Genomic DNA, 24,481 nt, shown 5'->3' with positions numbered 1-24,481 from the left:
TGTGGTGTCCGGGGTTGGTGGCACCGGGGGTTCTGGGGTTCGGTGGCCCCGGGGGGACCAGGACAGTCTATGGGGTCTGGGGTCGGTGGCACCGGGGGACCGGGGTTGGTGGCACCGGGGGTTCTGGAGCAGCCAATGGTGTCCCGGGGTCAGTGGCCCTGTGGGGTCCAGGAGAGTCTAGGGGGTCCGGGGGTCGGTGGCACCGGGACACGGGGGTCGGTGGCACCGGGGATTCTGGAGATCGGAGGCGCCGGGGGACCGGGACAGTCTATGGGGCCCGGGGTCGGTGTCACCGGGGGTTCTGCGGTTCGGTGGTCCCGGGGGAGTCTGTGGGGTCGGGGGATCGGTGACACCGGTGGGTCCGGTGGCGGGTGCCCCCCCCGTGCCCGCCCCGCCTCCTCCCGGCCGCCAGGGGGCAGCCCCGCCTCCTCCCGGCCCCGCCCCTCCGGGTACCCGGCGGGCGGGGCGGCCGCGGCGCGCGCGGGGCCGGTGGCGGCGGCGGTGGGGGCGGTGGGGGCGGCCATGTCCCGCCGGGGCCCCGCTCAGGTGAGGGCCGGGACGGAGCCAGCGGAACGCAGGGTATCCCCCATCCCCGTCGGGGTTTTCTCGGGTCCGGAGCCGGTACGGGCCCCGCCGGCTGCCGAGCCTGCGGGCCACGGCCCGAGGGGGGACGGGGACGGGGACGGGGACGGGGGGGTGTCTCAGGGGTGCTGGTTCTGAGGGACGGGAAGGGTGGGGACACCCCAGGGATGGGGAGGGGGGGGGATGCCCCCGTGGGGTGCCCGTTTAGGGAGGCTAGGGGACACCACGGGGACGGAGCGGGGGTCCCCTTGGGGGAGGGCAGTTCAGGGGGGCATTCCTTGAGGTGCCAGTTTAGGGGGGCTGGGGACACCCTGGGGATAGGGTGGGGTCCCCTTGGGGGGCCGGGGGACACCCTGGGGATGAGGCAGGGGTCCTCTTGGGTGGCCTGTTCAGGGGGGATGAGGGGGGGGTTCCCTTGAGGTGCCGGTTTAGGGGGGCTGGGGACACCCTGGGCATGGGGTGGGGGTCCTCTTGGGGTGCCGGGGGAGGTGGGGATGGGGGACACCCTGGGGACGAGGAGGAGTCCCCTTGAGATGCCCGTTCAGGGGGGATGGGGGACACAACGGGGCTGGGGGTCCCCTTGCGGTCCCGGTCCTGGGGCACAGGCATCTGGGTACACCCCAGGGATGGGGGTCCCCTTGGGGTGCTGGTCCTGAGGGACAAGAGGGACTTGGGGGGCACCCCAAGGATGCTCGTCCTGGGGTCTGGGAGGGGTCTCCCAGGGGTCCTGAGGTATGGAGGTGGAAGCAACCGGGGTCTGGCTTGTCCCTGGTGGGATGCGGGGACTGTGGGGGTCCCTTGGGCTTCCCCCCACTCTCCTTGACCTCTCTCTTCCTCCCCCTGCCTCCCTGCAGGACTCAGGCATCCTCCAGCGCAAGGCCATGGGGCCACGGGCCACGGCGAGGCAGGCGGAGGCCCAGCAGCTGCAGGAGCTGCGGAGCCGGACGGAGAAGGCCGAGAGGAGGCTGCTGGCCTGCGAGAACCTAGTCGGGGAGCTGGGCAACAACCTGGCCGCCCTGGGCAACCTCCTGCAGGACTACGGGCACCTCCAGCAGCGGCTGGACAACGTGGAGAATCTCCTGAAGAACAGGAATTTTTGGATCCTGCGGCTGCCCCCCAGCTCCCGGGGGGAGATCCCCAAGGTAACGGCGTCCATCCTGGCCCCTGGAAGCACTGGTGCCACCGGCAAAACCCCTAAACGGTGGGATTTAGGGAATGAGGGGGAGGATTTTAGCAGTGGGCTCAGGTGCTGAGCGCCTGCAAGGCCTGGACTTGCTGCCTGCAAGCCCCAATGTGGCCAGGCACACTTTGCCTGGGCAACCAAAACCAGGCGCTGGCTTCCAGACGCCTGTTTTCCCGTTACCAGACTGACACCGGGAGTCACTGAGCGTGTAATATTTGTGGTTCCAGGTCCCGCTCACGTTTGATGACATTTCGGTGTACTTCAACGAGGAGGAGTGGGAGAGGCTGGGGCGCTGGCAGAAGGATCTGTACCGGGCTGTGATGAGGGGAAACTACGAGATGCTGGTCTCCCTGGGTAAGGCACGGCAGGGAGGGCTGGAACCCACGGCCAGTCCCCGTGGCAAGCAGAACCTCTCCTGGGCAGTCAGACCCAGGCGGTTTCCCTCCTCCCTGCTCGTAAGGAATGAACAAAGTCTGTAAGAGATACCTGTAGTAGATAATAGTAGCGATAATAATACGAGCTATATCAATTACAGCTGGATCTGCTGGATCAAGCACTGGCTGTCTGGACGGTCCCAAAGAGTGGTGCTCAATGGAGTTAAATCCAGCTGGCGGCCGGTCACAAGTGGTGTTCCCCAGGGCTCAGTGTTGAGGCCATTTCTGTTTAACGTCTTCGTTGACGATCTTGATAATGACACAGAGCGTATCATCTGTAAGTTCGCAGATGACACCAAGTTAAGCGGGAGTGTTGATCTGCATGAGGACAGGAAGGTTCTACAGAGAGACTTAGATAGGTTGGATGGATGGCCCAACGTTAACGGTATGAGCTTCAACAAGACCAAGTGCCAGGTCCTGCACTTGGGCCACAACAACCCCGTGCGTTGGTACAGGCTTGGGGAAGTGTGGCTGGAGCTGCCTGGTGGAAAAGGACTTGGGGGTTCTAATTGACAAGCGGCTGAAGATGAGCCGGCAGTGTGCCCAGGTGGCCAAGAAAGCCAGTGGCATCCTGGCTTGTATTAGAAATAGCGTGAGCAGCAGAAGCAGGGAGGTGATTGTGCCCCTGTACTCAGCACTGGTGAGGCCACACCTGGAGTATTGTGTCCAGTTTTGGGCACCTCAATCCAAGAGAGATATCGAGGTGCTGGAGCGGGTGCAGAGGAGGGCAACGAAGCTGGTGAAGGGCCTGGAGAATAAATCGTACGAAGAACAATTGAGGGAGCTGGGACTGTTTAGTTTGAGGAAGAGGAGACTGAGGGGAGACCTCATCACTCTCTACAACTACTTGAAAGGACATTGTAGAGAGGTTGGTGCTGGTCTCTTCTCACAAGCAAATAGCGATAGAACAAGAGGGAATGGCTTCAAGTTGCAACAGGGTACAGAAAGAGTGGTCAGACACTGGAATAGGCTGCCCAAGGAGGGGGTTGAGTCACCATCCTTGGATGAGTTTAAGAGTCGTTTAGATGCGGTGTTGGGGGATATGGTGTAGGGAAAAACTTTGTAGAGTAGGGTAGATGGTTGGACTCGATGATCCCAAGGGTCTTTTCCAACCTGAATGATTCTATGGTTCTATGAATTACACAAAATCTCCAGGTGAGATGCTGTTCCTAATGACGGCGTAAGGGGATTCCAGGGTCAGGGAACCGTTGTGCTGTTCCAGCACGGTTCAGGAATTATCCCGGTGAAGCCTGACCATGGCACCTTGAACTTGTTTTCTGTCTGTTCAGCTCCTCTGTGAAGTGACAGGGATGTTTCTGTGTACCTTGGTAAAGAACTGACCTAATTACTCTCCATCTTTCTGATGTTCTTGGGCGATTTGGGCTGTAAGATATTCCCCACCAGAAGCCTTTTTTTTGGCCGTGACTGGTAACGCGCTGGTCTCTGCAGCCGCTGAAGCTGAGGCTTCACTTTTCTCAGTAATATTTTGTAGAAAAGGAATAAACCTGTTCCCCCTGTGGTCCCGTCTGGCACAGATGTCCCTCCAGAGCAGCAGGAAGGTTTCTGTCCCTGCTCTGGAGCCGTAGCTCGGAAGAGTTGCTCTTCGAATCATGACTAAAGCCGAAATGGGAGGAAAACGTTAAAGACAAACCTTTCTCCTTTGAGATTTTAGGTCACGTTCTGTTATTTGGATATTCTCTGTACGTGAGCTACTGCTGTGCTTGTGGGCGAGTCCCAACACAGGACCAAGGAACCCACATCACAGTTTTTCCATGTTTTAGTACAAGTAATATATTTATGTCTGTCTGTCCTGCTGCTGGCACCGGGGTCAGGGAGAGAAGGGGCGTTTTGAGAGTTCGACAGAATAAAGATGCAGCCGGTTCCTAATTAAACACGATGCTCTTCTGCCCCTTGAGCAGACTATGCCGTCTCCAAGCCTGACATCCTGTCCCGGATGGAGAGGGATGAAGAGCTCTGCGTCCGAGAGGGTCAGGAGCTCCCACTGACAGGCCTCGGAGAGGATCAGGAGCCCCCGGGGGCACCAGAAGAGAGGGACCAGACGAAAGAGCCTTTGGGAGAAGATGAATTCCCCGTGGAATTTGACACGGGTACGTTCGGTGGGTGCCAGGAGGAGGTGGCAGCTCCTCTCTCAGCTTTGTCAGGACATTTCCCAGCAGTGTCTGTGTTAGGAATCAACTGCTCCAAGGGTTTTTTGACTTTTATTGTCTAAACCTCCACGGAGTACTTGGAATCTTTCTTCCAAGAGGAACATTTATGCTTGGCCAGATGAATCCTGTGGAGAAAAGCAGACAGAGCCCATCAGGAGGGGCTGGGATGGAGTCTGGAGGGGTGGGACAGGCCTCCTGTGATCCCTTCCAGTCCTGTCTCTGTACAGTTGGGCAACCCTCCTTCACCTGATGGCACGCGTGAGCCCTACTTGCTTCCAAAAACCCCTCCTGCTTGCCTTGGTGAGAGAGGAGACGTGGTGGGAAGTGAGGAACCAGAGAACCTGCAGTGGGAGGAGGAGGCTGGAGCAGCTCTGGTGGTCAGGAGGTCAGGAGAGCCTTGGGACGTGCTATAAGAGCTGGAAAAATCCATGGTTAAGAGTGCGAAGGGTGGGCAAGAAGGTAGGAGACACTGGAAAGGGACAGGCAGACCCCAAGAGAGCCAAGAGAAGAAGAAATGCGAGGGCAGAGCTGTGATGAAGAGCTCTTTGCTGCAGGACTGAGGAGCTGGGGGGCTAAAGAAGCCCCAGGAGAGACCGGGTGAGCCAGGGAAGGGGGGGGACAGAGGCAAGGTCAGGGAGAGAAGGGGCACCTTGAGGGTTCAACAGAATAAAGGTGCAGCCAGTTCCTAATTAAACACGATGTTCCTCTGCCCCATGAGCAGATGATGACGTGTCCAAGCCTGACATCCTGTCCTGGATCGAGAGGGATGAAGAGCACTGCGTCCAAGAAGGTCAGGAGTCCCCATTGATACGAATCAGAGACAATCAGGAGTCCCCAGAGACAAACGTCCCAGGCGGTCAAGAGTCCCCAGAGACAAATGTCCCAGGCGGTCAAGAGTCCCCAAACGTCCCAGGCGGTCAAGAGTCCCCAGAAACAAACATCCCAGGTGGTCAGAAGTCCCCACAGACACCAGAAGAGACGGACCAGAAGGAAGAATCTTTGGGAGAAGATAAAGTCCTCATGGAAGTTGACACAGGTGAGTTACGTAGGTGCCAGGAGGACTTGCGTCCCCAAGCCGTTCCTGTCCCGGATCTCTCAGGAGGAGGTCTCCCAGCAGTGTCTGTGGGAGAGGCCATGGCAGGTCACCGTGATTCCAGGGAAAATGGACATGATTTGAGGTCCTGAACACCAGGCAATATGGGAATGGTTCCTGTAGAGCTGGTGGGGAGTGATGAGGTTGCTCTACAGAGGTGACAGCACCTTGAGGTGCCACCAGAGATGGCATCTTGGTGACTGGAACAGGAACAGGTTGCCCAGAGAAGCTGTGGCTGCCCCATCCCTGGAGGGGTTCAAGGCCAGGTTGGACGGGGCTTGGAGCAACGTGGTCTGGTGGGAGGTGTCCCTGCCCAGGGCAAGGGGTGGCACTGGATGGGATTTAAGGTCCCTCCCAACCCAAACCACTCTGTGATTCTATGACTTTCCTCCCAGCCCTCTCTCTGCTTTTGGTCCTTGTGTGGCTTCATTCCGGTTCCTTCTGACACCTCACATGTTTTCCATAGAATCACTGAGGTTGGAGAAGACCTTTAAGATCATCGAGTCCAACCATTAACACTGACAAACCCCACCACTGACCCATGTCCCTCAGGACCACGTCTGCCCAGCTTTTGAATACCTCCAGGGATGGTGACTCCACCACTGCCCTGGGCAGCCTCTTCCAACGCTTGACAACCCTTTCCATGAAGGAATTTATCCTGAGACCCATCCTAAACCTCCCCTGGTGCAACACTTCATGGCTCCTTGAGCCAAGGCTTTCCCTGGCTCTTCTGGGCCTGCTCCCTGCACGTCTCTGGTTGGCACCGTACCAAAGCGGGAAGGTGTGAGCTCTCTGCAGGTGTTAAAATCTGCTCTTCTCTGCCAACAGAGCTCCCCATCCTGGTGATGAACGTCATGTCCCTGAGCACGCAGGACGAGGAGCTGCACGGGGAAGGTCAGCCCGAGGAGGAGATGGAAGAGGACCCGGCTGAGCCCAGCCCCGGTGAGTAACCCGGTGAGGGGGGACGCAGGGCCCCGCGGGCAGGAAGCAGCTCATTAGTGTGCTTGAAATGGGGAAGGAGAAGAAAGTTTGAGGCCTCCCTTTTATCGCCGGGCGAGGGAGGGGGCTGGTGGTGGGCGTTTCAGCCCTGTTATCTCTGCAGAACAACAGCTGGGTTCTTTCTCTCAGAGATGGAAGGGGCATGGCCGCCCACAGACACCCTCCGCTCTGGTCCCAAAGCTTTGCCAAGCTCCGCGCGTCCTTTTCCAGGGACTCGGAGCCTGGAAAGGGCTCTGAAGCGCGCAGTTAAGTGGCGCGGATTATAGGCATGGCTTACACTGGCCAAATGGCTTGTGGGCCGGCTGCTGTGGGGTGCAGAGAGCTTGCCATCAGCTCACGGGAGCAACATCTCGTGGCTGTTGGTGGTGTCCTGGTTTTAGCGGTGGATCCCTTTTGTGCCACCGGCCCCGAGGGTGTCGCAGCAAACCACAGCCTGGTTCTTCCCGGTGGCAAGAGATCTGTCCCCCAAGACCACGCTGGGTGGCTCAGGGCACGTGGGCAGGATGCTGTGGTGGCACCTGCGCCTTCGTGCTCAGATTTCTCGGTAGCTCTTTTGTTGTTAAAAGTCTCTCTCGGTGCTTTGGGACTTAACCACAACCTGGTTAAGTCCCTGTTAAGTCCTGGTTAATCCTGGGAGGGTGAATGACCAGCGCCTGGGTTCCATTTCAGAGGAAAGCTTTTTGCTGGGAAATGAAGCGGCGTGTGAAGGGGCTTCTCCTCCTGAAAACCTCAAGGTGAAGGAAGAGGAGCCTGAAGCACTGCAAGAGGTTTCTGCGTCCTCTCCCAGCCCGGAGATGCAGAAGTGCCCCAAAAGCGAGCAGGGCAAAGCCAAGCCCAAGAAGAAGTCGAGCCGATGTGCGAGCAGAAGGCTGCTGATGGGCAACTGCCGGCGTGGGGACGTGCGGGAGTGGTCACACCCCTGCACCGAGTGCGGCAAGCGCTTCCGCCTGAAAATCAACCTCATCATCCACCAGCGGAGCCACGCTAAAGAGGGGCCCTACGAGTGCGCCGTGTGCGAGATCAGCTTCGCCGACAAACACCACCTGCACCTTCACCAGAGCATCCACGTAAAAGACAGGGCTTTCGGGGCCAAGGTCTGGGGGAACGTCCACCCGGAGCTGAGGATCCGACCCAGGAGGAAGTTCCACGGGGCTTTTTGCGGAGATGCCAACGGCTTGAGCAACGGAACGTATTCTGGGGGGGGTGCCTGGCTGGGCCAGGCCAAGGAGGAACTGGATAGAGGGAGCCTGCCCAGCACGTGTTTTTCCCGACAGCAGAGCCCCAGATCCCATAGGAAGCCTGAGGTCAAATGCATTTATTGCAAAAAGATTCTCTCTTGCCCCTTTTCTCTTCAGCGGCACCTGCAAACCCACGTGCAGGACAGGCCGTACTGCTGCACCGCCTGCAATAAATGCTTCACCCGCCGCACCCACCTCGCCCGACACCAGAAAATACACGACCGCCAAAAAGCCCTGGCTAAGCTCCAACAGCCCGTCACCGTCACCCCGGCGTCCCGGCAGCACCAACCACGGGAAGCCACGCAGCCTCCTCACTCATTGGTCCAGGAATCCGAGAAAAACGTGGCCACTGTGGCTACCAAAGGGGTTCCGGCAAACGTGGTCCTGCTCGGTCCTGCAGAACTCGGGACTCTGGGAAAGAACTGCCAGATCTGGGGTGGGAGAAGCATCCAGCCGGTGGTTAGACTAAGAAATAGGGCAGTGGTTTCAGAGAACTGACGACAGGAGGGATCCAAACTGCTGGAGAGAAACGGTGAGCGTTGATGTTTGCACATGGTGGAGCACTGGGGCTGCGCACCGTCTCGTCCACTGGATTTTAGGAGCTTTCCTGGATTGTAGAAGGAATCAAAAGGTTGGGTCCCACCACGGAGAGCAAACCACAAGCCTCCAGTGATCCCAAACGCTTCATTGTTCCTTGGACTCTGGCGTCTGCTCCCGATTTTCCCAGGCTGACCTCGCTGGGAGGTGGCCAGGCACAAATCCTGCAGCCCAGCGAGAGGAATTGCCAACAGCCCTTGAGTTCCCCAGTCGTTTCCTGCTGGAGCTGACCCCTCACCTCCGGAAATCCAATGAATTACATGGTGAAGAGGACGAGAGAGAAGGGGATGAAGCTGGTGGGATTCCCGAGGAGCTCTTCGCCTCACCGACAGAATTTCTTGTCCCCAGATGCCGGATGAAGAGAGTGTGGCATCTCTGAGCCCCCCCGCCGCCTCCTGGCCACGCTTTGCTCCGGTGAGGAAGTCTCCAAACCCCCTCCATCAGGCTGGGGAACACCCGAGCCTTGCGTTAAGAAGAGACGTAGGAGGAATCACACCACAACATCTCCCTGCTGGCGCCGAGGGGGGTTTTGAGGTCCCAGCAGCTCATCTTCCCCCAACGAGAAGCCGCCAGAAACACCCACCAGAGTCGACTCCCTCGGGACCCGCCTGCACCGAAGGAGAGTCGCTTTAGAAATAATTAACGGGTGGAATCGCCCCTGCGCTGCGGCAGCAACAGTCGGCGCCAGGACCCCTCCTGGGGGCTCAGACAGGTGTCGGCTGAGGAAGGAAACCCCCACACACACACTCTGCAAAACGCGGGTGTTTTTTAGTCATGTGCAAAATCCCACTGTAATTAATCCTGCGGAAGCCTCGTTCTCCTACCTACCTCAAACCTCTGGTGGAGTGAGACCTGCCCCGGTGGCCCACAGGGAACTGGAGCCCAGTAAGTGACAGAAACCAGCTCAGGTGGTGGCTCCGGCGTCCCCAGGAACCACTTGGGACTGCTCCTGTCCACGGCCGGAGCCCCTCGTGCGCCGTCGTGTACGGAGAGAGGGGGAAATCATTCCGTGCGGACCAACCCGAGCAGCTCTTGGGACTCATTGAGTTTACTTTTCTGTGTGTTTTCTTTATTTTTCCTTGAGTTGTTTGATGTAATTATTTGACGTCGCTTGGTCCCTGTCCCTCTCCAGGCAGGGAGCAGGGAGAAAACCAGTTTGCTTATCGGATTTTTATCATTCCTGGCTACTCATGAGGTTTGATGGGCTACTGAGGAGGCTGCTGCGGGCTCCTGCCGCGTCCTGGTGTAATCCTCAGTGCCCGGCCACCTCCCTGTCCCACCGGAGGGGACAGCGGTGACAGAGCTGCTCCTTGGGGGGACACACGTGACGTCCCGCTGCTCTTCCGGGCTGGTTTCTCTCAATCCTCTCCCCCGGGATTGTGGTTTGTGCCAGGACTGGAGCATTCGCCATAAGGAGGTGACAGTGGCAGAGAGGTCACCCCCATGTCCCCAGCGGGTCGGTGGCTTATGGTGGCGCCGTGATGGTGGGTCCTTCTCCGGCACGGCCTGTAGTGGCCAAACCGGTTCTCCCTGCCCAGGTAGAGACCCCCCAGTTGATCCCAGTGACACGAGTCAACTGGTGTGACGCTATTGCTGATGGGCAACACTTCCAAGGCCAGTGTGGGTAGCTGGGGGGGGGCCAGCCCCTCCCTCGGGCCAGTTGCCCCCCCCCCTCCCCAGGACATTTCTGCTGAAGGTGCTGTGACTGGGACCAGCGTTTCCCATGAAATCCCAGACCCCTTTTTCTCAGGCTACGGAGTTAAATAAAGTATTTGTCTGTACCTGCTGCCTGGTTTGGGGGGATGAGGGGGGGCTGAGGTGGCTCCCTCCAGGGGCGTAACCTCGATTGGCCCAGGCAAAGCAGGGGGGCCCATGGGGGTCGCTGACGGCATTTCCATCACCCCCTTCTACGCACGGTGGCCAAGATCCCAGGGAATGTCCCAAAAAATGTGAGAAACGCTGGGGACCATCAGCTGCCATTGCAGGGGGGGCTGGGGGAGCCCCGAGAGCCTCTGGGGCAGCAGACCACCAGCCCCCAAGCCTCTGTGGCCACACAGGGCCATGCTGGGGGACACTCTGGCCCTTTGCCACCATCCTGGGCCTCACTGGACACCAGTATGTCCCAGTCCCTTGCACTGGGCCCAGCACCCTGGTGTGAGCCCCAAAGGGGGGCAGAGGGACAGGACCCCCCACTTCTGCCTGGGGCCAGCCGGGTCCTCCCAGCTCCTGCCACCAATGAGCCATGCTGCCCACAGGTGATGTGGCCGCCAAAGCCACCAGGTTGCCCTCAGTGGAGGTGGCCACCAAACGCTGGGAGAGGGCAGAGCCACAGAAGGGCTGTCCCTGGGGGTGTTGTCGCCCACTGCTGTCCCCCAGGATTGTCGCCCACGCACCCCAGGGATGTCACTGTCACCCCACCAGGCCAAAGCGACGGGACACCTGCACCCCAGGGTGTCACCGCCTGCAAGTGCTGGCCCTGGGGACAAGGGCAGGTCCCCCGGGGGATTCCAGCTGGGGGGGCCACGCTGTGTGCTCTACACGGGGACAAACACAGAGGGCTGAGCCCTGGGGACACCCCGACCGTGGCCAGGAAGGTTGAGCACTCCCGGGGGACCAGGAGAGCTCCCTTCGACATGATGGCAGCCCCCCCCACCAAACCTGCCCCCCACCAACCCCCCCCAGAGCGCAACAGGAGACCGCGTCAGCCCCAGTCTTTTATCCGAGTCTCTTCCCGGCTCGTCCCCATTGAAGCATTGGGGGGACAACACGATGACACCGGCCGCCGCCTGGCCACAACAGCCCCTTCCGGGGCCACCCCACGCCCCCTCCACGCTGGTAGTTGTTTAAATAACCCTGAGTTTGACGGCTCCACCGGACCCGACGCAGCTGCTCTGGGGCCAGATTCCTCCTTCCATGGGGCAGCGGCAAAACCCGGCTCAGCCCCGGTTGCCGAACCTTCTTGGTTGCCTCTTGGTCCAGTCTTTTACCTCCCAGCGCGATTCCCTGCCCATCAGCCTGCCTCCATCCTCCTCTTCCTCCTCCAGTGGGGAGCCCCATGATGGTGCCACCAGCCCTGCAGTGGTGCCATGAGCCCCCACGGTGGTGCCACCAGCCCCGTGGTGGTGCCATGAGCCCCACAGCAGTGCCACCAGCCCCGTGGTGATGCCATGAGCCCCATGGGGTTGCCACCAGCCCCATGGCAGTACCACAAGCCCCGTGGTGATGCCACCAGCCCCGTGGCGGTGCTACAAGCCCAACAGTGGTGCCACCAGCCCCACGGGGGTGCCACCAACCCCATGGTGGTGCCACCAGCCCCTTCCCTTCTCCAGCCCTCAGGCTACGGATTATCCTGGGTGAAAGCTTTGCAGGGGCTGTTCTCCCGCTCAGGGACGACGGGCAAGCTGACGCCAGGCGAGCTGGCCACGGCGTGGACTTTTTGGTGGTGGTTCAGGGACTGCCGGTGGCGGAAACTCTTGGTGCAGCCGTTGCACTGGAAGGGCCGCTGCTGGGTGTGCCGGCGCTGGTGCTCCTCCAGAGAGGCTTTTTGGGGGAAGCTCTCGGTGCACTCGATGCAGCGGTACAGCCGTTCCCCGGCGGCGCTAGCCCGGGCCGGCCGGTTTGGCCACCCACCCCTCAGCTGCACCCCGTGGATGCGCTGGTGCTTCTGGAGGTGGTGCTTCTGGATGAAGCCCTTGCCGCAAGCCGGGCAGCGGTAGGGCCGCTCGCCGGTGTGGATGCGGTAGTGTTTGTTGAGGTTGGACTTCTCGTTGAAGCTCTTGCCGCAGGCCGGGCACTGGAAGGGCCGCTCGCCGGTGTGGAGGCGCTGGTGCCGCAGCAGGGCGGCGTGGTGGGCCAGGCTCTTGCCGCAGGCCGGGCAGATGAAGGAGCCGTTGCTCTTCCTCGCCTGGTGGCTCAGGAGGTTGCGTTTCAGCCGGACGCTCTTCCAGCCCGAGGGGAGGGCATGGGGGTCTTCCCCGGCGGCGCAGGGACGGAGCTCCAAGGAAGAGGAGGCCGTCTCCATGGCGGTGTCTTCTCCCAGCGGCATTCCCTGGGGCAGGGCGAAGGGCTGGTCCGTCCCCACGCCAAGCACGTGCTCTGCCGGGAAAGGCAAGCCTGGGGCAGGGTGGGCTTCCACCGGCACCACCACGGGCTTGAATTCGGGCTGGGCAGCCCCGTGGTGGCAGAAGTCCCCTAGGGCCTCTCCTGCTGCCTTCTCCTCCTCCAAAGCGCCGTGGCTCTGCCAGGGCAGCGGCTGCTCCTGGCTGGGGGGAACCTCCTCCTCCTCCAGCCTCACCTGCGGCAGGGCCAGGATTTCAGCTCCTTCCTCCTGCGGCTGCTGCTCTTCGGTCTTGATCACGATCTTCTCACCTGCCGAGAGACAGAGCAATTCGTTCCTGGCAGGGAACGGAATTCATTCCCAGCAGGAGCTGAGCTTCCCCTGGGGCGCGTTGGTGAGACCAACCACCAAACGTGCCCTTAGAAAGGGAGCAGGAAGGTTTTTACCGAGAGCAAAGCGGGAGGACACGAGGCGGAGGGGGCGTTGGGACCTCTTGGGGGTAACTTGTCGGACCCCAGGGACATTTTCTGGACGGGCAATGCAATACTTGTTAAAAAAAAAAAAAAACCCAAACTGAGGAAACCTGAAAGCAAAACTGAGGCCGATGAGTCCTGGGAGGAACTCTGTGAATTTGGGTGAATTTGGGGAAAAGGATCCCAGCAAAGCCTTCCAGGAGCAGGAGAGAGGGTCTGTCGGGGGGTGTGCAGCTGCAGAGCCACCCTCACGCTAAGCCCTGCCCCGGGTCTCCCCATTTTCTGCTCTTTTTGGCGCGGGGGCTCTTCTGGGCTTAAAAGATTCGGTCGGAAAAGTTTTAAGGAGGCCCCAATCGCTCGGCTTAAATTCCCGACAGCTCCTGGCCCCGTGGCTGGGCTGGAAACACTCCTAGCAGGGATGTGATGGGCTCTGCTGACCCCCCGGGGGTGCCGGGGGGGACAGGATCCAACCCTCCCTGCCTTTGTGGGGAGGCAGCAGCGGCAGGGACAGACCCTGCCCTGCCCGGGTGTGTCGATAGTGCTCGTTCTCAGTGTTCCCTGTGACTCACCTCCCTTCTCCAGCAGCCCCTGGCTCCTCAGACCCAAATCCTCCCCATCCTCGGGTGGCGGCAGCAGAGAGGGTTTGGAACCGGCTTCTCCGGGCCCTGGGAAGGAGGAAGCAGCGGAAGGAACCGCTGAAGTGGGGACCAGCACCAGCCCCCTCTCAATAAAGGGCTGCTCTCACACAGCGGGAATTGTGGGGTGCCCCGAGGGGTCCTGGGCTCCCAGAGCAGCGGCTCGGGGGTTCCCAGGACCGTCAGAGCAAGGAGGGTGGTGTCGGCCAACCAGGCAAATGACTTCAGTTACCCCAAGAAGCGCACCCAGCCTTTCAAATTTCAGCCCAAAACAATTAGTGCTAAAATCTGGGGCTGTTTGCAGCAAACCCCTGCAGGCGCTGGCTGCACGGCCCGTGTCCTGCCCAAAAAAAACGGGTTGCAGGAAGGCCGGTTGTTGGACACAGCACGGGGACGTCACCCGAAATCCCCACCACGCGCTGTCGGGGGTCTCCTCCATTCCCGCAGACGCTTCGGGGAGTCCCGGGACTCCCGCCGTGCTCCCGCTCACGGGGACACAACTGTCACCCACAACCGAGGGGCACCGAACCTTCACCGCGTAAAGTTGTCACCTCTCGCCGCCTGTTCTCCTCCCAACACCTGGACGACACAGCAGCCTGCGAGCCGTCGCAAGCTGGATTCATCCCGGGGGGGGGGGGATGACAACGCGTCCCGCACGTCAGCAGAGACCGATCCTCACCAAGGGACACGGCAGCCTCGCAAGTCCCCTTCGTCACCGTCCTGTAGAGCTCCTTCTGCCGGCTCTCCGAGCTGCCCCACTCCGGCTCCGGCAAACTGGCCACGTCGTCCTCGCACGCCGCTGGCACCTGAAAGGGCAGGAGGCACCTTGGGGACATCCCCGTCGGCTGGGGCCGGTCCCCCTTCATCACCTTGGGCACGTCCCCCGTTACCTCGGGCTCATCCCATCACCTTGGGGACAGCCCTGGTGGCTGGGGCTGGTCCCCGTTTGTCACCTTGGGTGTGCGCTCGTTATCTGGGGCTTGTCCCTGTCACCTCGGGCACGTCCCCGTTATCTGGGGCTTCTCCCTGTCACCTCGGGCACGTCCCCATTAGCTGGGGCTCGTCCTCATCACCTTGGACACATCCCCGTTAGCCGGGGCTTGTCCCCTTTTGTCACCATGGGCACATCCCCGTCACCTTGGCCATGTCCCCATCACCGTGGGCACGTCCCCATCACCGTGGGCATGTCCCTACAACCCAAGGCTCATCCCTATCACCTTGGGCACATTCCTGTTACCTGGGGTTCATCCCCGTTTGTCACCGTGGGCACATCCCAGTTACTTTGGGCCTGTCCCTGTCACTTTGGGCAAATCCCATCAGCTGCAGCTCATCGCCATTACCCAAGGCTCATCCCCGTCACCTTGGGCATGTCCCCATTAGCTGGGGCTTGTCCCCTTTCGTCACCATGGGCACATCCCCGTCACCTTGGGCATGTCCCTACAACCCAAGGCTCATCCCTATCACCTTGGGCACATCCCATTAGCTGGGGCTTGTCCCTGTTTGCCACCATGGGCACATCCCTGTTACTTTGGGCTCATCCCTGTCAATTTGGCCACATCCCATTAGCCAGGGCTTGTCCCTGTTTGCCACCATGGGCACATCCCCGTTACTCTGGTCTTGTCCCTGTCACCTTGGGCAAGTCCCTGTTAGCCAAGGTTCATCCCTGTAACCCAAGGTTCATCCCTGTCACCTTGGGCACATCCCATTAGCCGGGGGTTGTCCCCGTTTGTCACCGTGGGCACATCCCCGTTACTCTGGGCTCGTCCCTGTCACCTTGGGCAAGTCCCTGTTAGCTGGAGCTGGTCCCCATTTGTCACCATGGGCTCGTTCCCATTACCCTGGGCTTGTCCCTGTCACCGTGGGCACATCTCCGTTACTCTGGGCTCGTCCCTGTCACCTTGGGCAAGTCCCTGTTAGCTGGAGCTGGTCCCCATTTGTCACCGTGGGCTCGTTCCCCTTACCCTGGGCTCATCCCTGTCACCGTGGGCACATCCCCGTTACCCGGGGCCCGTCCCACGTTACCTTGGCCTCGTCCCCGCCGGCGCCCGGTCCCGTCCCGGCTGCCCACGGGCCGCGGTGCTGGAGCTGCCGCTCGACGTGCTCCAGCCGCCGGGTGTTCTCCTGCACCAGGGCGGCCAAAGCGGCCCATTTCCGTTCCAACCGGTTGCCGAAATCCAGGACGGCTTTCTCCAGCCCGGACACTTTCTTCTCCGCCGTCTCCGCTCTCCCTTCCAGGCTGAGCAGCCGCCGGGCCTGCGATTCCACCTTCCTCTCCACCGCCTGCACCGCCGCCACCACCGTCCACAGAGAGATCTCGGGCACCGCCGCCGCCGCCGCCGCCGCCTTCTCCCCTTGGCCGGGGAGGGGACCGAGGGGCTGCGGCGGCACCGGCTGCCAGGCCTCGGGCCCCCACTCGGGCTCCTGCGGGCGGGGAGGAGGAGACGGGGGTGAGGGTGGTTCCACCGGGGGTGGGGGTGTTTGTCCCCGCCGTTCCCTGCTCCCGGTGAACGGAGGCTGAGGGGGGTGGGGTGTGTGTGTGTGTGTGTGTGTGTGTGTGTGTGAGGGGACCCGCCGCCCCCCCCCCCCCCCCCGTCCTCGCCCCCGGTACCTGCGCCGGGCCCCAACGGGCCATGGCCGCCCGCGCCGCCGCCGCCGCCGCCCCGACACAGCGCCCCCTGGCGGACGCACCGACACACCGCGCCGCCCCCCCGCACCGCCCCCCCCCCCCCCTCCCCGCACCGGCACCGCCGCGCGTTCCAGCCCGGACACCCTCCCCCCCACACACACACACTCCCCTCCCCACGCCGGTACCCCCCGGTACCGAGGGAAGGTACCGAGCATCTCCATTTCACAGCATCTACCGGCGCTCGGCAGAGAAGGGATGGGGCCATCGCGGCAGCGCCCGGTCCTGCTCCTGGTGTCCCATCTCTTCCCGGTGTCCCATCTCTTCCCGGTGTCCTATCCGTTCCCGGTGTCCCATCTCTTCCCGGTGTCCCATCTGCTCCCGGTGTCCCATCTCTTCCTGGCATTCCACCCACCCCACTCACAGTGTCCCATCTCTTCCTGGTGTCCCATCTCTTCCCAGTATCCCACTCACTCCTGGTGTCCCATCTCTTCCCGGTGTCCCACCCACTGTTGGTGTTCATCCATTCCCAGTATCCCACCCAATCCTGGTGCCCCATCTGTTCCTGGTGTCCCATTTCTTCCCAGCATCCCACCCGCTCCTGGTATCCCATCAACTCCCAGTGTCCCACCAACTCCCAGTGTCTCATCTCTTCCTGGCATCCCACCCGCTCCTGGTGTCCCATCTCTTCCCAGTGTCTCATCTCTTCCCAGCGTCCCACCAGCTCCCAGTGTCCCATCTCTTCCTGGCATCCCACCCGCTCCTGGTGTCCCATCTCTTCCCGGTGTCCCATCTCTTCCCAGTGTCCCATCTCTTCCTGGCATCCCACCCGCTCCTGGTGTCCCATCTCTTCCCGGTGTCCCATCTCTTCCCAGTGTCCCATCTCTTCCTGGCATCCCACCCGCTCCTGGTGTCCCATCAACTCCCAGCGTCCCACCAGCTCCCAGTGTCCCATCTCTTCCTGGCATCCCACCCGCTTCTGGTGTCCCATCTCTTCCCAGTGTCCCATCTCTTCCTGGCGTTCCACCCGCTCCTGGTATCCCATCAACTCCCAGTGTCCCATCTCTTCCTGGCATCCCACCCGCTCCCGGTGTCCCATCTCTTCCCAGCGTCCCACCAGGACTCAGGAACAAGGGGCGACCCTTGTCCCATGGACACGCTTAGACAATCCCTGTAGAGCAACCGCTGCCTGTTGCGCTGAGGCTCTGGCTTGTCCGGTGGTAACGCCTTTGTGCGGTGACGACCCAGGACGCAGGAGGAGGAACAAGAGCGCGGGCGGGAAACAAAACACTGGGTATTTTCACAGGAAACAGGAATTACAGAAAGAGGGAATTTGCAGATCAGAACAGATTTGTCCAATGTCCAAATCTAGAGCCGGGCCTGAGCAGCTCGGGCGCCGGGTACCGTTTTGGGTTGGATTATCAGGAGCGGTAAATGTTTTTGGAGGAAAGCAGGAGCGGTGCCCAGGGGATCGGCAGCCTGAGCGACCGCTCTGTGTCACCGAGCCGGAGCTGTGTGTCCGTCTGGGGATCACTCAGACGGTGCCAGAGCTTCCTCCGCTCCACATTGCTCCGAGCTCTCGGAACAAAGACCCGGCCAGAGAGTGTCTCCGCAGAAGCCCAGCCTGCAGGGACAACAGTCCACGTAGGAGAAGGGATGTGCCCACAGGGACGCACTAAGCCGGCATCGGTGCCCCGGCTTGGACCCTTGCATGGGCAGGGCCGGGCACCCTCCATCCTGCGCTCAGCTTTCATCCAACCTGTACACGTCCACAGCCAAGAGAAGGTCCAACAGCGTCCTTCCGTCCCCAGGACGCCACTTCCCGGCTTCCCACCCCCCTTCTCCTGCCACACTTCCCGCTTCCCATGTCCCCGTCGGTGGTTAAATGGGTGCCGCCAGCATCCGCAGCCGGTTCCTGCAGGGGTAGGGCCTGTCCTGTTGTCCACCGTGGACCCCCTGGTGGATGTTGAGGTGGCAGTAACGCTTGAAAGTCTTCTGGCAGATGCTGCACTGGTAGGGTCGCTCGCCGGTGTGGGTGCGGTGGTGGCGGACAAAGTCCGAGCCCCAGGTGAAGGTCCTGCTGCAGCAGGGACAGTGGATGAGGTGGCGGTTGGTGTGGCGATGCTGGTGGAGGATGAGGAAGCTCTCGCTGGTAAAGTTCTCCATGCATTCCTTGCAGGTGTAGGTGACGTTTCCAGGTGACAGCGGGTATCTGTTGGGGCTGGGCTTGCTCCACACCCTGCCGCAGCCCCTGCTGGGGGCTCGGGGCTGGGGGTCCGGGCACGGCGCCCGCTTGGAGCACTCCTCCGCCTCCGAGGGTTGGCAGAAACCTTTGACCACCCGAGCCCGGAGGTGCCGCCGGATTTTTTTCTTGGACACAAAGCTGTGGTTGCAGTAGGTGCAGATGTAAGGCTCCCAGTTTCTGTGGCTCCGCTGGTGGATGAGAAGGTTGATCTTCAGCAGAAAGGTTTTCTGGCAGATGGGGCAGGAGTAGAACTTCTCCCGGGTGGAATTTCGCTGGGAGACCACAGTCCGGCTGGCGAAGGAGCCCTTCACGGGCTCTCCCGGCTCGGTGACAGCGCAGCCGGGATCTGCCTGTGCCGTGTCTCTGCAGGCATCTGGGATGGCCGCCTTTCCCAGCTCTTCGGGAACATCTGCCGCTGGACCCTGCCCACCATTCCCTGAATCCTTCACATCCTGCTCTTTCAGACTTTTCGGGGGCGTTTCGGGCACCGCCAGCTCCTCCGCTGCGACCTCCTCCTGCGGCACTTCCATGGGGATCCCAACCTCGGCATCTGCTGGAAATGTTTCAGGACCCAAACATCGCTCTTCCACTCGGATTTGAGGACAAGGCATGAAGAGAAAGGGGTTTTCCTCCCTCCCACCCCGTCCCCAGCCAGCAGCCGGGAACAATCTCAGCCTCGCTTCTCCTCCAGCTGGGTGTTTTCACACCCGGACTGCTACAGCTCATCCCGGCAGACACCCCAAGGGCGTTGTGAGATGACAAATGTCACCTAGGGTAGGATGGAGGGGACCCTAACAGAAAAACCGGGGCTCATCCTTTGAAGCAAACCAACTGGGTGGGCTGGCTGACGCCACGCCATGCCTCAGCCTTTACGGTTTCAAGGCTGGCAGCAGGATTTACTGCCAAAACCTTTTCTTGGCCCATTTGACTTGTGTAAAACCCTGTCCTGAAATCCCCAGGCACAGAGAGAGCCCTGGGGAAACCTCCTGCCGCTCTCTGAGCGTGCCGGTGGCCCTCGGAGGCCACCAGCCCCCGCCAAGGAGGGACCGAAGGGCTCTGTCCCAGTACCTGCTGCGGGGGGAGGCGATGGAGACTGGTTCAGATTCACCGCTTCGCGAGAGCCTGCGGAGGGAGGGCAGGAAGGGGATGGGGTGGGCTGGCTGAGATCGGCTGGCACAGAAGTGGCTTCGTGAGGGACATCTGTGAAGGCAAGAGGAGCGATGACGATCACAGAATCACAGAACGGTGGGGGTTGCAAGGGACCCTCTGGAGATCACCTCCTCCACCCCCCTGCCAGAGCAGGTCCACCCAGAGCAGGTCCCACAGGAACAAGTCCAGGTGGGTTCGGAATGTCTCCAGAGAAGAAGACTCCACCACCTCCCTGGGCAGCCTCTTCCAGGGCTCTGCCACCCTCACAGCATAGAAGTTCCTCCTCATGTTGAGATGGTACTTCTTATGTTCCAGTTTGTGCCCGTTCCCTCTTGTCCTGTCCCTGGGCACCGCTGAAAAAAGACTGGCCCCATCCTCCTGAGACCCACCCTTTAGATATTGCTCAGCATCAATGAGATCCCCTCTCAGTCAGCTCTTCTCCAGGCTAAAAAGACCCAAGTCCCTCAGCCTTGAGAGATGCTCCAGGCCCCTCATCATCCTCGCAGCCTCCGCTGGACTCTCTCCAGCAGTTCCCTGTCCTTCTGGAACTGGGGAACCCAGAACTGGTCCCACTGCTCCAGATGGGGCCTCCCCAGGGAAGAGCAGAGGGGGAGGATGACCTCCCTCCACCGGCTGGCCACACTCTTCCTGATGCCTCCCAGGAGACCATTGGCCTTCTTGGCCACAAGGGCACATTGCTGACAATGATGACAACCAGACAGGGGCCCAGGACCCAGGACTCACATGCACTGCAGGTTGATGTGACCATCAGGCTCCTGCTGTCCTCCGGGTCCCTACAGTTCCCCTCAGGAGACTCCTTTGTCTTCATCTCCAGCAGACCATCATCGCTTAGGGGCTCTGGGGAGGAGAACCGCACTGTGCTTTACTGGCAGCCAGCTGGGAGCTCAGAGGAGGGGAGCGCAGGGGTCTCCCCCACCCCAAGCCCAACAGGGCACCAGGATCCCCACAGCTGCTGGGTCAGGGGAGGGTTTCCAGGCTCTCCATGCGTCCCACCACACGTTCTCCATGTCCTCTCCCAGCACAGACCGTCCACAGCCATCCCGGGAGATACCGCGGTCCCTGCGGCTGAGGGCAGGGACTACGATCATCCCGGTAAGTGGCCAGGAGCCAGGATTCTGGCACGGAAAAAACTCAGCGTCATGCACCTTCGGTGGGCTCTGGAAACAGATCTGCTCCCTCCAGGTGGGACTCCGCTGGCGGGCACAGCTCTTCTCCTCTTCCTATCCAAGATAAGAGCCCAGGCTTGGAGAGGTCACAGTCTGTTACGGAGCAAGACAGACATCAGAGGAAAGACGTTGACAGCGCTTTTGCGGCTGCACCCACAGCCTGGAAACACAGTCCCCATGTCTGACAACCCCCTGTCCCAGCAACAACTGCAAGAAAATCCATCCCTGCAACAGAAACGCCCCAGAAATTCACCTTCCTCCTGGTCTGAACCACACAGGATTAATTCCTCTTTCAGTAATTTTACTTTTCAGCAAGCTCTCTTCTATTGCTTGGGAAAAGCGCAATTTTAGGAAACTCCAGTGTCTGAATTTGTGACAATATTTACTTTACAGCCAGCTCTGGTGTGTGGGTTTCAAGGTCTTGGTGTTTTTGAGCTCCCCGGGTGCGGGGACAAGGAGCAGCGAGACCTGGGCACCTGCCCCAGGCTGCCAACAGGGTTGTTTCATACCATAAACGTCAGATTCCATAGAAATTAGAAAGTTTGCTGAGTTCTCTCTCTCTCTCTCTCCCTCGATGGCTGCCATCCTGAGAACTCCTTGCCTCGGTGCCAGAGCCCTGAGCCCTTCCCTTCCTCCCGAAGCCGCAGCACTCGCACGGTCCCCATGGGCTGTCCCTGCTGATGGAACGGGCTGAGGATAATCCTTGTCTATTTATAATGGTATTGGGATCAATATTGGTTCTTTAGCGTTATTAATGCTAATTATTTAGTCTTATTCTGTTGAATCTATTTATATTTCAACCCTTGTGTTTCCTTGGTTTACCCTGATTTCTCTTTCTGGGTGGGAAGCACTCACTGGGTGAGAGAATAATTGAAGAGAGAACGTCTGTGGTGGATGGGAAGGAAGAGGGAACATCTGTGGTGGAAAAAAGGAAGAGGGAAAGTCGGCAATGGGCGGGAAGGAAGAGGGAAAACGTCCACGATGGATGGGAAGGAAGAAGGAATGTCCGTGATGGATGGGAAGGAAGAAGAAAGAAGGAATGTCCGCAGTGGAAGGAAGGAAGAGGGAACATTGGCGGTGGAAGGAAGGAAGAGGGAATGTCCGTGGTGGAAGGAAAGGAATAGGGAATGTCCGTGGTGGAAGGAAAGGAAGAGGGAACATCTGCAGTGGAAGGAAGGAAAGAGGGAACATCTGTGGTGGAAGGGAAGGAATAGAGAATGTCCGTGGTGGAAGGAAAGGAAGAGGGAACATCTGCAGTGGAAGGAAGGAAAGAGGGAACATCCGTGGTGGAAGGGAATGAAGAGAGAATGTCTGCGGTGGAACGGAAGGACAGAGGGAACATCTGCAATGACAACCCAGGGAGTTCAATGTACCTGTTCCCCACGAGAAGAAGACACCGAGCTCTCATCACCCCATCACCATCCCACCAACCCCTGACCGCTGCCAGAAAGGACAGCAGGGAGTCGAGCAGATGGTTTGAGCGCTGGAGATCCCAGCGAAACGCCAAAGAGGCAGAAAAGCCACCCCCAGAGAGAGCTCCCTGGGCAGCACCAGCTGCCAAACCAGCGCAAACGGAGCCTACACAAGGACACCAGTGTCTCGTAGTTGTCCTCCATCACGGTCCTGTAGAGCTCCGTCTGCTCCTCGTCCAGGATCTCCCACTCCTCCCTGCTGAAGCGCACCGTGATGTCCTCGAATGTCACCGGCACCTGGGAGCAGAGGGGCTGGGCTGAAGGAGGGGGCAGCTCCTCCCCAAAACAGCTCCCAGCCCCTCGATGGCCCTATAAGGGACCCCCAGGTGCACTCTCAGCCCCCTCAACCTTCCAACAGCCCCCTAAGTGGCACCACAGGCTCACCCACAGCCCCCCAAGCCACCCTCAGCCCCTCAGTGGCCCCATAAGTGACTCTCCAAGCCCACTTCCAGCCCCCAACAGCCCCCTAAGTGGCCCCGTGGTTCATTGTCAGCCCCCAGACAACCCTCAGCCCCACAACTGCCCTGGAAGTGACCCCCCAGGTCCACTTCCAGCTCCCTAAGGGGCCCCAGGGCCCACCACCAGCCCCTAAACCACCCCTCAGCCCCACAATAGCCCCATAAGTAGCCCTCCAAGCCCACTTCCAGCTGCCCTCCAAGAGCCCCTTAAGAGGTCCTACAGGCTCACCCCAGCCCCTAAAAACACCACAGCCCCCAAGTGATCCCCCCCAAGACCACTCCCAGCCCTCAGCCCCCACCCCCAACAGCCCCCTAAGTTGCCCACAGGCTCACCCTCAGCCCCACAATGGCCCCATAACTGACCCCCCTGCCTCACCCCTCGCCCCCCATAACCGATCCCGCGGCCCCCCGGCCCGCTCCGTACCTCGAGGCCTAGCAGCCCCCAGGGGGGCCGGTCCCGCAGCGCCTCCTCCGCCCGTTCCAGCCGCCGCTCCAGCTCCCGCAGGCGGGCGGCCATGGAGGGCACCACGGCGAGGTCCATGGCCGCCCCCGCGGTCCCCGCCACGGTCCCCGCCGTGGTCCCCTCCGTGGTCCCGCCCCCTCCGCCGCCGCCCCCCTCCCACAGCGCCCCCTGCCGGCCTGGAGGCGCCGCGCCCGGGGTGGCGCCGGGAGGGGCCTTCCCCGGTGGCCACCGGGAATTGAGGGGGGAAAAAATGGGGACGGGTGACACCCGCGGAAAAACGGGGGAACTCCTTCAAATCAACTGCTTCTCGGTGATTGACAACTGTCGATCACCCCCGGCGCCGGGGGGCTTCGTGGCCAGCGGGAGTGGGGCGCCCCCTGGCGGCTCCCGGACCGGCGGCGGTGAGCGGGGCCGGGGGTACCGGGAAGGGTCGGTCCCGGTGTGCCGCGGTTCTGGGCGGGAAGGGAGAGCCGGTCCCGGTGCGGTGGGGTCCCGGGAGGGTCGGGTCACAGGTCCCAGGGGACCCCGATCCTCCACAGCTCTGAGAGGATCCCCGGTCCCTTAACGGCTCTGAGGGGACCCCTGGTCCCTGGTGGTTTAGAGGGGATCCCCGGTCCCTTACGGCTCTGAGGGGACCCCAAACTTTCATGGCTCTGAGGGGATCCTGAGCTCCCATAGCTCTGAGGGGACGCGGGTCCCTCACGGCTCTGAGGGGACCCTGGTCCCTGATGTTTCTGAGGGGACACCAGCACCTCACTGCTCTGAGAAGGTCCGTGGTCCCTCACGGCTCTGAGGGGACCCTCAGGCTTCATGGGTTTGAGGGGACCCCAACCCCTCACAGCTCTGAGGGGACCCCGAACTTTCATGGCTCTGAGGGGATCCTGAGCTCCCATAGCTCTGAGGAAAGATTGGCCCCTAATGGCTCTGAGAGGATCCGCGGTCCCTGATGGCTCTGAGGGGACCTAGACAGTCCCTCACAGACCTAAGGGGACCCTAATACCTCGTGGTTCTGAGAGGGTCCCTGCTGGCTCTGAGGGGACCCCAGTCCCTCATGGCTCAGTGGGAACCCCGGTCCCTCCCAGCTCTGAGGGGACCCCAGTCCCTCACAGATCTAAGGGGACCCCAATACCTCATGGCTCTGAGTGGACCCCTGGTCCCTGATGGCTCTGAGGGGACCCCCGATCCCTCACGGCTCTGAGAGGATCCTGGTCCCTCATACATCTAAGGGGACCCCGGTCTCTGATGGCTCTGAGGGGACCCCCGATCCCTCACGGCTCTGAGGGGACACCCAGTCCCTCCTGGCTCAGAGGACCCCCCGCTTCCTCCCGGCTCTGAGACCACCCCTGGTCCCTCACAACCCGAGGAGACCCTGGTCACTCCCGGCCCCGCGGATCCCCGATCCCTCCCGCCTCAGAGGGGCCCCCG

General features: G+C 61.0%; 2 protein-coding genes across 3 annotated transcripts; one reads left to right on the top strand and one right to left on the bottom strand.

Moving 5' to 3' along the window:
• The first annotated feature begins 522 nt into the window (after positions 1-522).
• LOC141471234 (uncharacterized) lies at positions 523-8,195 on the top strand. Its single transcript, XM_074157657.1, has 8 exons — positions 523-546; positions 1,437-1,724; positions 1,993-2,119; positions 4,119-4,307; positions 5,089-5,403; positions 5,586-5,588; positions 6,289-6,402; positions 7,129-8,195. The coding sequence occupies exons 1-8, from the start codon at positions 523-525 to the stop codon at positions 8,193-8,195; spliced, it is 2,127 nt and encodes a 708-aa protein (XP_074013758.1).
• A 9,161-nt stretch (positions 8,196-17,356) lies between these two features.
• On the bottom strand, positions 17,357-23,182 carry LOC141471145 (zinc finger protein 777-like). Of its 2 annotated transcripts, none has more exons than XM_074157560.1 (6): positions 23,018-23,182; positions 22,246-22,372; positions 20,643-20,756; positions 20,221-20,334; positions 19,396-19,527; positions 17,357-18,877 (listed from the first exon to the last, which is right to left on the bottom strand). In XM_074157560.1, the coding sequence occupies exons 1-6, from the start codon at positions 23,132-23,134 to the stop codon at positions 17,964-17,966; spliced, it is 1,518 nt and encodes a 505-aa protein (XP_074013661.1). In that variant the 5' UTR covers positions 23,135-23,182; the 3' UTR covers positions 17,357-17,963. The 2 variants fall into 2 exon arrangements, with proteins under 2 accessions (XP_074013661.1, XP_074013659.1); XM_074157558.1 differs by having other exon boundaries at positions 17,363-18,880.
• Between the last annotated feature and the right edge of the window lie 1,299 nt (positions 23,183-24,481).

Source organism: Numenius arquata, chromosome 12 (genome assembly GCF_964106895.1).
Source record: "Numenius arquata chromosome 12, bNumArq3.hap1.1, whole genome shotgun sequence".
Lineage (NCBI taxonomy): Eukaryota > Metazoa > Chordata > Aves > Charadriiformes > Scolopacidae > Numenius > Numenius arquata.
Note: the sequence above shows the minus strand (reverse complement) of the source record. Positions and strands in the feature narration are given on the sequence as shown.

Coding starts and splice junctions, on each gene's coding strand:
- LOC141471234 (XM_074157657.1), top strand. CDS start 523: ATGTCCCGCCGGGGCCCCGCTCAG. Junction 1,725..1,992: donor CCCGGGGGGAGATCCCCAAG/GTAACGGCGTCC, acceptor TTGTGGTTCCAG/GTCCCGCTCACGTTTGATGA. Junction 2,120..4,118: donor CGAGATGCTGGTCTCCCTGG/GTAAGGCACGGC, acceptor CCCCTTGAGCAG/ACTATGCCGTCTCCAAGCCT.
- LOC141471145 (XM_074157558.1), bottom strand. CDS start 23,134: ATGGACCTCGCCGTGGTGCCCTCCATGGCCGCCCGCCTGCGGGAGCTG. Junction 20,757..22,245: donor CGAGACACTGGTGTCCTTGT/GTAGGCTCCGTT, acceptor GCTCCGTAACAG/ACTGTGACCTCTCCAAGCCT. Junction 20,335..20,642: donor GTTTCCAGAGCCCACCGAAG/GTGCATGACGCT, acceptor TCTCCTCCCCAG/AGCCCCTAAGCGATGATGGT.